This window comes from Propithecus coquereli, unplaced genomic scaffold, assembly GCF_000956105.1.
Source record: "Propithecus coquereli isolate 6110/MARCELLA unplaced genomic scaffold, Pcoq_1.0 Scaffold423, whole genome shotgun sequence".
NCBI lineage: Eukaryota > Metazoa > Chordata > Mammalia > Primates > Indriidae > Propithecus > Propithecus coquereli.
In genome coordinates this window covers 1389295-1403904 of record NW_012149986.1, presented here as the reverse complement: position 1 = coordinate 1403904, position 14610 = coordinate 1389295, and the positions used below count along the sequence as shown (strand labels likewise).

General features: G+C 56.1%; 1 protein-coding gene across 1 annotated transcript; it reads left to right on the top strand.

The window, feature by feature from the left end:
* The first annotated feature begins 11123 nt into the window (after positions 1–11123).
* Positions 11124–11446, top strand: LOC105817766 (putative uncharacterized protein UNQ6494/PRO21346). Its single transcript, XM_012653555.1, is given in 2 exon segments — positions 11124–11319; positions 11322–11446. Coding segments are annotated over 2 exon segments (321 nt in total).
* The last annotated feature ends 3164 nt before the right edge of the window (positions 11447–14610 follow it).

Genomic DNA, 14610 nt, shown 5'->3' with positions numbered 1-14610 from the left:
TGCAAACGAGCCATTTCAGCTGAGCATGGCCCCCTATTCTTCTCCAGCATTTGTGTTTGTGAAAGGACCCGTCTCAAATTTCTGGGGCAGGAGCAGCTGCTGCAGAGGCCTCTTTTCTCTTGGCCGCCCCCCACCCCCACCCCGCCCCCTCCCTGCTTTTGTCTCTGTCAAAGCCAGCACCCCCCTTTGACCCCCGGCCAACTCGGAGCCTCCTCCTTTGTCAGCCTCCCCAGACAACTTGCACCCTAAATCAAGCATTGTTTGGGCTCCTGAGGCCAGCACGTGCCCATATCCCCTAATCTTTTAATTTCATCCCAGGAAAAAGCAGCTGTTAGTGATACACGCAATGCACAGCTGTTGGCTGGGCCTGCTGCCTGCTCCGGAGAACAATGGGGAAGAAAGGACGCTTGCAGGGCTGCAGGAATATGTACATCTCCTCTCTTTCTTCTTCTCAGGGTTTTTTTTTTTTTCTTTTTGCAACAGTTGGCAGCACGTGCTGTGAGATGCTGCCCTCCCCCAGCGTCGTTTTGGTCACCACCGGTTCACTGCCCCACACGCCATTTGGTTTGCACTTGGGCTCATTTAAGAAGCAAACTTTCAGTTTCCAAGATCCCTGGCGCGTGGCATGATGCCTTTGCTACAAAAACGATCATCTGATAAATTACAGGGTGAGACCCAGACGGCAGACAGAGGCTTCTTACTCACTGGCGCGTGGCCACATGGGGCTGCTGAAGTCCCCCGTGCTGGCGTCCATGGGTGGAGGAGCTGTTTAGTGGCATGGAGGCCTTTGGGGACCTAGGCATGCACGACCAGAGCACAGAGGATGCCCTAGAAATACCCATTACCAAGGCCAACCAAGGTCAGCCTGGCACTGGAGAGGGGTCTCCACAAAGGCATTTGGGGGCACCTCATCTTTCCCTGCAGAGTGAGCCAGCAGGGCAATGGCAGCTGGATTTTCTGGGCCCCTTTGCTGGGCACACTGGTGCCCCAACAGCCTGAGCCATTGGGGAATGGTTCGGGAGACAGGACCGGCCTGCCCTGAGCTGCCAGTGTGCCCCAAGCCAGGCGAGTCACCTCCCCAGGCCTCGGAAAGCAAGGGGCCCCCACCTCAGAAAGCAAGGGGCTGGAGGGACTCTCTACAGCCCCCGCCCCATGGAACATTCTGCAATGACGGGAAGTTTCTCTCTCCGCACTGTTCAGTGCAGCCTCTGAGCACTGGAAATGCAGCTGGCGCAATTTAACCAACTTTTTAAAATTTCAATGAATTTAAATCAAGGTAGCCACTGTGGCTGGTGGCCGCTGTACTGGACAGCACAGCTCTACAGTACAGTTTTCAAATTCGAAATCACATGAGAAACAAAAAGTGCAGATACGGGGTCCTATTTCTGGGGTCTGATTTAACTGCTCAAGACAGCAGCCTGAGCATGGAGGTTTTTAAGGGGCCCCAGGTGGCTCTAATGGATGGCAAAGTCGGGGCCCCTGCCTTAGACAGCCTTCCAGTCCCGAATTTGGGCTCTGCAGAGACAGTGTGTTTGGAAGGCAAATGTCTAACTTAGCTATAAACATTCCCTGTTTCTGAAACACAGAGGATTTTTAAAAACAATTACCCGGCTGGGTGACTCCTCAGAGTCAGCTGCAGTCGGGCATCTCCGTACCCTGACATGTGTCCCTCTTCTGCCTGCCACGCCAGGGTTTCAGGACTATCCCTACCCAGAGGTGGCTCGTGCAGCCATGAGTTGGCATGGGCCCCTTTCCACCCACTTTGTCTCACCTGGTAGGTCACTGAAAAATGCCGGCAGAAACCCGACGCTCACCAGAGCACATGGCGAGCCGCACACCTGCCTCGTGGGCACCTGCTGGGCCTCCCAGGGGTGTGGGGCTGCTGCCTCTGGCGCTCCGGGCCACGGCAAAGCGTCGGACTCATTTGCATGCTGGACGCCTGCCACGTGCCTAGACTATGGCAGATCTGACACGGCATGTCATTGCTTTGAAGACCAGCCAATCTGGAGAAGGCTGCACCTCCAACAACAAAGCCACAGCCCGTCTGAGACGCGTGCTCAGGCCTTCCCGGGAGCAGGCGCACACATGTGCACACAGGGCCGGCACGGCTGCCGCAGTCTGTCTGCCACGAGTCAGGACTTCCTACAGGTCGCGGCTCTGCAGGGGCTGGGGAGTCAGCTCCCCTGACCCATGTTCCTGCAGCCCCCTGAAGACCCCGCCGTGCCCTGGGAAAGCTGGGATCCACCCACAGTTTTGTAAGTCAGAACCAAGCCCCACTAGTTTCTGTTCTTCAACATTTCCTTTTCAGACACAGGATCGCTCTATTTTTTTATCCATCTCTATAGCTAAGCAAAAGGAAATGAATGGCGACACATTGATAACTATCATGTGACGTTTCTTCCCAATGCTGGTAATTGCACACCAGAGCTGAGCTTGCAAACGCCCCCAGAAGCAGCGAATTATCTTTTCGCCAGATGCGGTACAAATAACTGGAGATCTTTTGCTGCCCTTCCCCCGCCCGAGTGAGTAACAACAAGGGCCAGTGCAAGGGGCCGACCAGCTTCGGATGAATCCTCTCCCCTGAGGATCCAGCCTTTAACTCCAGAAAGGGTTAAAAGTCAATGCAGCCACTGCTGCCCTGTCCCCTCTGCGCCTGCAGGGTGACGACTGGGTAATTGCAGTGCAGGAGCTGCCCACCAGGCCTGAGGCCAGCCGCCTCCAGCCCACCTCAGCCATCTGTCCAGGCCCCGGGACAACCATGCCCTCGACAGAGGTAGGGCTTGGAAAGACACAGAAGTGGGGCCACATGGTGACCCGGCCAGACCACCAAGGGAGGGAGAGGCATCCATAAAATATTGTGACACTTGAGGTCCAGCTAATGGCTGCAGCTGAAGGCCAGTGGCCTGCTCACGTCCCTGGGCACAGGCCTGCCTTCCTAGCACCCTCCCCACCGGAGTGACGTGCAGGGGCCCTTCAAGTTGGAGGAGCTGGAGGCTTTCCTCCCCAGCCAGGGCCTCGGGAAGGTAACAGGCAGGCATGCTTTAAGGCCACTAGCAAAGGACAATGGGAAGCTGAAAGGTAATCCCAGTGAATGGAAGACAGAAAGTGGGCTTGTGCCAGCAGCCGCAGGGTCAGCTCTCTATCCCAGACGGCAGATGGAGGGGCCTGGTTGCCTGGCAGATTCTGTGCTGCCTGCAGGCTGGGGGAGGGGAGCTGCGGGCTCCTCCCACCCGAAACGCTGCCCCAGTGCACTGATCAGGAGTGAGGGGGTGCTGTGTTTTCTGCACAGGGGTGTCAAGGCACCCACCATGTCCCTGCAGGAGCCCTCACTGACCAGGGCATCTCCACTCAGCCAAGGTGCCCTGAGCCCTGTCCAGCCGCCCTCCCCAGTCTGAGCACTCTGACCACGGGGAATGGAAGTGCCTGAGGAGGGGTCACATGCCCCTCATCCCTCTGTCCTCTGTCATTGCCTCAGCACAAGCAGCTTCTCACTCTGCAGAATGGCTTCCATGTGCGTGTGTGCACTGAGGCTGCGGCTGGCCATGGGGTGTGGACACTGGAGCACATGCACACTGACAGAAGGACTTCCTCGCAGGGTGCACACCGGGGGATGTGCACACTGGGGGATGTACACCTGGGGGGATGTGCACCTGGGGGAGCGTGCACACTGGGGGGATGTTCACACTCGAGGGCATGCACACTGGGGGGCACGCACACACTGGGGGTGTAAATGCTGGGGACGTGCACACTGGGGGCTGTGTACCTAGGGATGTGCACACTGGGGCCATGCATGCCAGGGGGATGTGTAGACCGGGTACAGGAGCACTCAGGTGAACCCAGCTGGGATGTGCACACTGGCCTAGGCACCTACACTCCTTTGACACCCACGGAGCTAGGGCATCAGCACTCAGCAGACCTTGCCCACCCTCCACGGAAAGGCGCACCTCAAACCTGTGTGCGTGGAGAGCGCCCTCAGCTGTGGGGTGGCACAAGAGCCTCAGCAGGGAGGCTGGGGTGCCCTGTCCTCCTCTCCGCCTGCTTCGACTCTCCATTATCTCTTTCTACCCCTGCTGCCGGATGGTGCCAGCAGAATCTTGTGCTTTTGAGAACTGCAGTGTGTCTGTTTGCACAGTTGAGTTTTCCTTCTGCCGCAGCCCCTTCAGAAACAAGTGAACACAGCTCGGGGCGTGCTCACAGCTGAGCTTCACGGCCAGACTCCACACCAGGTGCATTTTGCCCTTCTGCCTCTGAGCAGGCAGCCCTCAGCCACGGCTGCTCACCATCTTCTACCTCCTCTGTGCTGGAAAAACAATACTTCAAGAAAGCGTGTCTGTGAGTGTTCTGATTGTAATTCGGCCTATCGCTTAACAAGCAGCCATAGAGAAAGTGCAGGTGCTGGGCACACGCTGGGGCTGCCACAAAGGATGCACGAGAATTGGCTGTGTCCTTCTGGGTAAGATTAAACAACCATGATTGCATCCAGGAGTCTCTTTATAACTCATTGATCCAGTAGAGCTCGCCCCTGGGTGCACGCAGCAATATAACCATGAACGTTGGGGGCAGCTTCTTGACAGAAATGCAACGCTGGAAGCAGCCTCCTTCTGTTCCTTCTCCCTTGCTCCCTCCAGCAAAGCAGCAGGAAGCAGAGCCCTTTGTGCTGCATCCGTATGGTGCCTTCAAGAGCCACCACATGCTGCAGACAGAGCCACATGGACTCTGCCCACACTGGCCATCACCAAACTCTACCCGAAACGTTGTCTTCTAGATTTCCCTCTCTGAACTCTGAGCATTAAAGTAGTACAAATTCTTTTAAGAAAAAATATAATGGCACACAGAATAGTTTTAAAATCAATTTCTTGGCCATGGTAGTAACCTTTCCAACCTTTAGAGGAATTCTCTTTCTGAATTAGTTTTCTAGGACTGCTGTAACAGAGAACCACACACTGGGTGGCTTAAGCAAAAGAAGCTTATTCTGGAGGCCAGAAGTCTGAGATGGCATCGGCAGGGTTGGTTCCTTCCGAGGCTGTGAGGCAGAATCTGTTCCAGGCCTCTCTCTTCGCTCTAGTAGTTTGCTGGCTAGTTTTTATTCTCCTAAGCTTGTAGATCTCTGTCTTCATCTTCAAATAGCGTTCTCCCTGTGCACCTTCTACCTCTAATTTCTGTCTCCTATCCGTCTCCAAATTTCCCCCTTTTTATAAGGGCACCAAAACCATTCAGATAGGATTAAGGCCCACCCTAATGACCTCATTTTAACTTGATTATATCTGTAAAGATCCCAAATCCAAATAAGTGTACAAAGAGTTGTCATCAGCATAACCATCATTACCACCACCACCATCACCATCATCACCACGGCCACAATCATCACCATCACCACCATCATCACCATCACCACCATCATCACCATCACCACCCATCACCATCATCACCATCATCACCACCATCACCACAATCACTGCCACCATCATCACCATCACCACCATCACCATCATCACCACGACCACAATCACCATCATCACCATCACCACCACCACCACCACCCTCATCACCACCACCATCATCGTCATCACCACCACCACAATCACCACCATCACCACCATCATCACCACCACCAACATCATTGCCACCACTACCACCACCACCATCCCCATCACCATCGTCACCATCACTATATCTAAACTTAACACTGATCCCATGTCAGGTGCCATTGTAAGTGCTTTTTGTCTACATTAGTTCACTTGCTTACAGCCTCTGATACATTGTACAGATGAGGACCCTGTGGTACAGAGGGCCACTCGGGCAGGGCCAGGGAGCAGGATTTGGATCCCGGCAGCAATGCTTTGGGATCTGTGCTTTTCAGAGAATATGCAGATGGGCGTTGTTGGCCAGCAAAAGCCTAGAAACAACCCGGATAATTCCTGCAAGTGAGCACTGTGAAATGACTGACCGTAGGCGTGTGTCTCAGCATGGACACGTCTCATAAGCAGAAAAAAGCAAGTCATAGAATTTACAGTGTGACTTTGTTTATAAAAGTCCCAAAACAGGCAAAATTTAGCCATCTATTGCTTGGCAACTCATACATGCACAGCAAAACTTTAAGGGAGACCAGGTGACTATTACAGCGGTTATTGCGGTGAAAGTGGGAAAACCAAGACCAATGCTGCGGGACCATGCAGAGGTCTGGGTAACGCGCCAGCTGCTAACCTGCATGTGCTTCATTCATTATTGCCATTGCGTATGTACATGTAAGTTATAGAAACTCTTCTGTGGGTATAGTACATTTCAGAATTATTTTTTGAATCTACAACTAGGAAAAAACAACCAGAAGGGATGATGGGGTGTCTCTGGAATCTGCTCGGCCAGGGCATCCTGCCCGCAACAGTGTGCCCTCCACGTTTCTCCATGGCCAGAACGGGCGTCATAAAGCCAGAGCTTTCCCTACAGCTCTGAGCCACCGAGACGACTTTCTGACCAGGAGGCACCTCTGTCTCCTCAGGATGGGTGAGGCCATCTACATGGTGAGTACAAATATTAGTCTTAGCAAAAATTTCACATTTCATTATTTCTGTTTAGATTAATTTCAAGCTAACTCTCGGGCCCTGCCTGTCATCTGGGCAGATAGGAAACCCAATCTCAGACGCAGGACAGCCTCGAGCAGCTCCAAATCTGGGTGGCTTCTCCCGGGACCCTGAATGGGACGATGGACCCCCTGCAGCCCCTCCACCTCCCCGCTCAGGAGGCAGGGAGAGCAGACACCCCACGCCGGGCCCAGTGTCCCTGGTGACATGACATTGTAGAGCCCTCCCGCTGTGGTCTCCTCACCTCCCTGGGCCCCGCTGTGGAGGGCAGCCTCCCCTTCCTGCCTTCCCCCTCGAGGACACCCCTGTCACTGAGCACAGGTGGATTGCCTCAGCCCCAGCCTCTGCTGAGACCAGGAAAACAAAGTCTGGGGCCACCAGGGGCAAAGGGAGATGTGACATGGAACGAATGGGCCACCCCTCTTACCCCAGAGCAGCGGCCCGGCTGAGCTGAGGGGTCCCAAGCACTTGGTGCAGAACCAAGCCTGGGTTACCTCTGATCAACACCCTGGCTGACACCCCGTCCTGCCTCCACCCTGCCTCCCGGGTTCCAGATTATCCGAGGGTGATTCGTCGGCTCCTTGCTCCCCATCCCTGACTGAGAGGGGCCGGTGTTCCCCTCGTGCCCATCTCCCTCCTCACCCAAGCTTCCTCCCCTCCCCCCAGACCCCTTCCCAGTTGCATTCACCTCCCGTCTTCCCTGTCCTTAGCTACTGAGCATTTGCAGCCAGGGTGTCAGGTGGGGGCTGCAGCCTTGGAGAGGAGAGCTCAGTGCGTGGCCTCCCTGCCCCCGACCCAGCCCCGCCCGAGGGCAGAAGGCCCATCTGCTGCGAGCAGAGCCCAGCCCTACAGGGCAGCAGCTGGGCAAGGAGGGGCTCTGCTAGGGGTGACTTTTGACCTCGCCACCGTCCTAAGGCCCAGACCGTGCACGCACGCGTGTGCACACACACACACACACACACACACACACACACAGTGTGCTAACAAAGCCAGGGTCTGACTTTCGAGTCTAGTTGGGTCAACCGGGTTTGTTTACCTTTGCAGGTCTGCAATTTCTAACCAGTCATTTGAAACTCAATAAACTCTGCGAACCGACCATGGTTTCATAACTCATCTGCAAGCAGAGTTTAACCTGAATGCTCTGAGGCTTTATTTACCTGACTTAGTTTCACTATGAAACATTAACCCATTTGCTTCCAGGGCACCCCCACCCTTTCCAGGGTGGTTTGGGGTGTGTGGTACGTGCACAGTCCAAAACTCCCAGGTCCAAACCTGTTTGGCTCCAAGTTTGCCGAGGAAGGACCACAGCCCGTGTGCACAGAAAGTGGTTCAGCACCATCCTCAAGGAAGGCTGAGGCTCAGCACGGCCCCAGTGCCAGGCCACCATCACCAGGGTATGTTTGTCACTGGATGGGTATGGGGAGCTACAAACACACACAAGGAATACAAGTCTCACTCGTTCCCACCTCTCTCACATGGGCTCTTTAAAAGATATGGAAGCCTCCGAACACCTCTCCGTGCCAGAGCCAGGGCCTGTGAATCCCTCTGACTCACTGCCGCAAAGGGCTGCCGGGAGCCTGTCCATCCTCTTCCTACCCCTCTGATGGCCCTTCTACATGCACACACCCCCCACGCAGCACAGACACGCCCTTGAACACACAGGCACACAACACACATACATGTGTGCGCACACACACAAAGCGTGCACACACACATGAGGACATACACACATGCACCCTCTGTATCAGAAGTTTTCTCAGGACTCTGTAGCAAGCAGCTGCAGCATGTACTCATGTTTTTCAACTCAGAATAATCCAGAAGGTGAACATGGTGTGACCATAGCCTGGTGTCTCCCCCAGTGTTCACCAAGCCCCTCAGAATTTACGTAACCAAAGGCATGTTGTCCAGGGAGGGCCCTTCGCTTACTTCCAGGATTGTGTTTCAAATAGCTGTGCACCCCTGTTCTATAACAGGATTGTTCTCAAAGCTCCTTTCAGAACCCACACAGAGCCCCAGCTCGTTGCACACCTGTCGTGAGGAAATTGCAGGAGTGGCCGAGGTGAATGATTGCTTAGATCGGCCGCTCCTCAATGCACATCAAAGCCTTCGGCTCTCAAAGGGGATCCCCAGACCAAAGGAGGCCCCTGCACAGCAAGGTGACAGCCATGGAGGGCACCTCCGTGAGAAGGTGAAAGGGCACCCTCCTGGGGGGGGGGGGTGCTTCAGGTAAAGAGAATGAGAGTTCTCCCTGTGACATTCACAGAGGCCTCAGCACGTGTTGACACCTACTCCGCACGGACAGGTTCCGGGATCCTCAGCGAGTGGCGCTGAGCTCCTTCCTGTTTTCCTCCCACAGCACTGAGAAGAACCCCAGGACTCAACCCCGGTCTCGGGATCCATGGGCCTTTCGGATGCCTGCCCGGCAGTGCCAGCCTCCCTTCCCATTCCCCATCCCACCCTCTTATCTCCTGTGTCAACACGCATTTCCCAGCACGACCGAGAGTCCCAAAAGCAAACACTCAGCCACCTCCGGGAACTTGCTGGGTGTGAGGCTCTGCGGGGAGCAGGTGGCTTGGCCAGGGCAGGCCGGGCAACAAACCTTCCACGCAGGCCCGACGGCAGGAGGGGCACAGCCAGAGCTCGCTCGCCTCGGGGGTCGGGCCAGGCCCCCGCAAGGCAGGACAGCAGGGGTGCGGCCGGCCTGACGCTGGCCACTTTCCAAAGGCCCAGCTGGCGCGGCTCCATGGAGGGAGGCCGAGCGGCAGGTCCGTTTCCGCCAGCAATGCGTGTGTGAAAGCTTGAGTGAAACAGCCCCTTGTGAGAGCAAGTAAGGGTAACCCTCCGGGTACCATCCTGAGATGAAATTCTGGGATACTGTAACACGATAGGTCGATGACATTAGAGAGAGATAGATAGGTGACAGATTTTGATAGATCATATATGTCATGCCTTAATGGTGATCATAAAAGAAAACTGAAAGAAAAGAGTTTACAGTAGCATCTATTTTGGTAGTAGTTGTTTAGACACAGCTATCCTACACGCCAAATCAAGTCCTCAGTTACGTGCATTAAGCAAAGCTTCTGAGGATGCAGCCAGACAGCGGGCACCACTCTGGCGATTCCGGTGCCGTGCCTGGCGTTCGCTGGGGCTGTGGTTTCCTGAAATTATGAACAACACTTGACAAAACCTGAAGCAAAACAAAGCCTAGATCCTCCCTCAATATATGCCACAGCTGCTTTTCTGAGAAATTCAGCGTCTATTAGAGCCGTAGGAGAAAGGCACAGTGTTGACGGAACACAGGAATGGGACCAGAACAGACCCCAAAACACAGATCTGTCAGCCACATGAGCAGCTGATGGGATGATGATAGCCACAGTGCCATCCATTTGTGCGGGGCTCTCTCCATTTGGGGGAACCTCGGCATACCCAGCCCTGACCACAAAATGCCAGTAGTGCCACAGTCATTGTTTTAACGAAAATTGCCCCCACAAATGTTCATCCTGCCCCTCTGAAACCCACTCCCACTGCAAGTGCTGGCGCCAAGAGCACAGCCCAGCCCTGCCGGACGGGAGGCAGGCACCCCGCCCTTGCCCCATCCACACCCATCATGATACCCTAAGCTCCATCCTCAGTGGCCCGAGTCGCTGGCACAGAGCCTCTTGCGGGCTCTCCGTGTCACTCACAAAAGGTCAGCCCCGCTGTGGGTGCCTGGGGGTCCGAGCGAGTTAGCCTCTGCTTCCGACACACCAGCCTCTCACGGCCAGCAGCATGGGCCCCGGGCCAGCTCGGGAGTACTGCAGAGTCCCTGCCTATTGGCCAAGGACCAGGAAATGACCCATCAGCCCTACGTACATGTGTGCTGGATTCTACAGGGCTGTACTTCAGTGCCGGGGTTCTGAGCCAGGAGGCCTCCCCGCCCCTCACCACCTCAGCCCTGCTCCTCAGGGCACCTTCATTTCTCACATCCTGCCGTGTTGCTCAGTGTGGAGCACCTTTGAGGCCCCCTGGAATTCCAGGACGTGAGGATGCAAGCGGGATAAGTCCCCCTGCCCTGGGGGGAAGAAACTAACCCACTTTTGCTGCCTTCCTGGGTCCTCTGTCCCCAGACCCTGAGAATGAAGACGGCAGCTGTTCAGGAGAGTGAGGGGAGCCATCAGGCGGAGACCCTTGTGGCTGTGGACAACTGAAGTCAGTATCTTTGTAAGCCAGGACTTGTGAGCCCCAGCCCTTGACCTGCTCGTGAGCTTAGTATTTAAAACAGGACCAGGAGGCTTTCGTGGACACTATAGATGAAGGTTTAAACTTTTTTAAAAGGGTAAGAACTTGTTCTAAAATTACTCTGTGGCGCTTGCAGGGCTCACTAACTCATCTGCCTGGACCCACTGTCTGCCGACAGCCATCCTCAACCGCAAGCAAACTCTTCTCCCCGCGCCCGTCTGGAATCCGGTTCACAGCCTTTCTAGGAGGGGAGGTGAGCGCGGCGCGGGTGAGGCGCCAGGTGACACAGGAGCTCAGAACTCCGAGAGCCCTCGGGCTGGTGGCCCCATGGACACCGCGGCACAGATGCCAGTGCAGGGCCTTCCCAGTCTCTGCCACAGGGAGGGACCGTTCCTGGGCCAGGTCCTTCTCTTTAGCCCCGGCTGGCTCCTGCCGTCTGGGCCTAAAGTGGCCTGGCAGGTTCTCCAGGTGGCAGGGGAGCTCGTGCAGGGTCGGGAACAGCTTGTTCCAAGCAGTGTCCTGGAGCCTGTGCTCACAATCCAGGCTCAGCATGCTGTGGGAACCTGGCAAGGTGGGCTTGTCCTTCCTGTGTCCCCAGGCATGACCTGGAGCATCCAGATGAGAAGGAAAGTCACCTTCTCTCGGGTTAAATGGGACTGTGTGTTTAGAGCAAGACAAAGAGAAGCTCGAGAGAAAGCAAGAGGCTCTCTCCTTCCTCCCTTCTCAGGAGGGGAGGCGCTTCAGTGGGTCCCCACCTGAGGAGGGGTCTGGCCAGGTGAGACACCCCAGCAGAACCCCTAAAATTACATTTGGAGGGAAGACTGCCTTGCCTAGTTCTTTGCTTAGCTGCCTGCGGCAGTGACCCAACCCAACCAGGATCTCTGCAAGCAGATCCCAGGAGCCTGTCGTTCTGATGCTCCTGGCCCATGGCTTCATGTGCAGGTGCTGTGACCCACACTCCCAGGACTCCTGGACTACCCACTCCCCAGTGTTGAGATAATAAATCCTGATGAACCTTTAACAATTCCAGTCAGCCAGTCAAATTTCACACCTGGCCATTACTGCTAAAATTCAACTGAGTCCTAGAGCAAAATGCAGAGACGGTGCATTTTCCATCATCTTCTTGTCAAAAGCCTTGGCTCCTCCGCCGACGCCCGTGCCATCTCCATGTGTTGCGCCCCTGCCTGCAAGGGCTGCCCGAGTGCAGTGGCTCGTGCACGTCCTGCCCCGGCTTTCCGCACCCGGCCACTGGCACCTGTGCCCAGCAAGCCATGCGTGCTGGTAAACGGTAAACGGGCTCAATTCACAGCCCTTCCTATCCCCGCATCTGGAACTCAGAAATCAGCCAAACGCCACCCCCCGCCTGGAAGGCGGCTCTGGAGGAAGGGCTCCCGTCTGGACTCCGCAGCCAGCGCGGCACCCGAGGGTGCAGGAAGGACAGCGTGCTCTTATGTCCTACTCCTGGCTGCCGGCCACGTCAGAGGGTCGCAGCAGTCTCCAGCCCCCACGCCCTCTCTTCTTCTTCCAGCTGCTAATCCTAAAAGCCGCTTTCCCCTGCCTGCCTTCCTCATGAGGAAGAAAGGAACTAATAGTGGCTGACATTTTCTGTGCTTGGTGCTTTCATACTTGCTGTCTCTCAAAACGTCCCATTTCCCAACGCAACCTGTGAAGGAGGTAATATTACCATCCCAGTGAGAGGGTAGGGCCCAGGGAAGGTAACTGCTCTCCCAGGATCACACAGCTGGCCTCCCAGCCAGCGTTCACTCTCCAGCCAGCCCGACGCAAGCTTGGGCCTTAAGCCAAGGTCCTTGGAATTCAGGGCAAATGCTCTTGTTTTGGAAATTGGCATCTCTACAGCGCTGTGTGCCAGGGGCAGGGAAACAGCACTGTGCCTCCGAGGCCCACACGGGATGGGCACACACGAAAGCCACCCCACATTGGCCCCGGGAGGCCCTGATGAAGCCACCTACCCTGCTCTTCCCTCCAGCCCGCCCTGGGGAGCCAGCAGTCAGAAGGCTCGTGGAGAAGGGGCTGGGATGAGGACCTCCAGCACTTCCCCGAGGCGCCCAGATGTCCCACGGAAGCACCAGGAGGGTGAGCTGCAGCCATTGCTGGTGACCAGCGAGGGGACAGTGCGGATGGGTGTCAGAGCCCAGTTCTGGGGATTCTTGGGCCCCTCCCCCCACTCCGCGCAGTTTTCTTCCTGCACTGTCAGTGGGAAGGGGAGGGGTCAGCTCCTCTTAGAGCCTTTCAAAAGTCTGCTCAAGAATCCCCTCTGTCCCGGTCAAGTTCCTCTCTCAACCCCCACTCCCAACACCTTGGGGTGCAAGTCAGTGGCAGTTTCGTGGGTGATACCTCAGAGGGACATTTGTACTTGGACTTGTAGAGTCTTAAGGCCAAGCAATGGCGCCTGGACACAGAGCTGAAGGTGTTCGTTGGCTATGCAGAGACAGGTCCCTGGGGTTCAGGCATCACTAAAGAACAGCGTGGGAGCAAAGAGAAGAAAGCCACTCCGCATCCTCCCTTCCAGACACTGAGCAGGGAGCTCTGCGAGCAGAGCAAGACAAAGGAGAGGGTGGCCCAGGCAGCACAGGTGGCCGGTCACAAAGCCCCCACATCTCACCAGGTGGCCTGCAGGACACCATGCTCAGCTGCCCCACTCAGACACGGCTGCCACTCCCCTTCATTACAGCCGCAGTGAGGACCAGAGCAGCCGCGAGGAGGGGAGGGTCGGTGGCCAACCAGTTGCTCCGCCATCTGTAAAATGAGCTGAGAGTGAGACGCCGAAACTGTAGGGCACAGCACAGAAGCCTGACCAACAGAGGGCCCGGGTGGCCGCTAATCACTGCATGCCGATCCTCTCAAACCGTCCCCCAAACCCCACTCGCAGATGGGGAAACTGAGGCTGGCAGTAGCAAATGACACTGTAGGTGCCCAGATAGCAGCTCTAAGCCCGGCTGACACACCCAGACCACTGGGCCCCTGAGGGTGGCTTCCAGGTGGCCTCCCCACACGATGTCAGCTGCCTCTGCTTTCCTGGGGATCGTCAGCAAAGGGGACAGATGACCAGGTTGTGTCATGCAACTTGGGGAGTGCCCGGGGCCTCCCTCTCTGGGCTTGCAGTCTGCTGCCCGGGTCTCCTCTCCTGGCCAAAACAGCACGAACAACAGTGAGGGCTCAGGAGCCTGCGGGAGGCAATCACAACTGCATCCCTTTGTGTTCTCAGTTAGCCCAGGAGGTGGCTGCCTCCAGTGGGCAGGAGGCGGGAGGAGAAGCTGTTTTCCCCTCTTGTTTCTGTGGCTGGTTGAGAGCAGGTTGCCCTGGGAGGAAGCCACGCCACAGACAAGCACAGTGTCCCTCCTGGGAGAGCGACTCCTTCTGGGCTGCCCTCCCTCCCAAATCTTGACACTAGGCCCCGGCCCAGCCACATTTCTCAGGAGCCCAGTGGCACTCAAGGACTGTCCTAGAGCCAGGCAGGAACAGCGTTCCTCTAGAACGCGAGGCACCGCTCCCCGTTAGCAGGCTGTTCGGATGTGCGAATACGGTTCTGAGAGCCCTTTGCTGATATGACAAACATCAGGCTTGGTGCAAGGAAATGCTAAATGGGGATCATGACAAGGAGAGGCCCCTCCGGGTCTGCTGCAGCCATGCTGTGGTGTCTGACCCCGAGAGCGGGGGCAGAGCCTCTTGCTGTCCCGTCCAGACCGAGGGGAGCAGCCGTGCCTTCCTTGTGCATGCCACGTGTAGAGGAAAGAGAACGGCCAGAAGGAGTAACGGCTTCTCTCTGAGCTATGCGCCATCCCCCCGGGAGGTG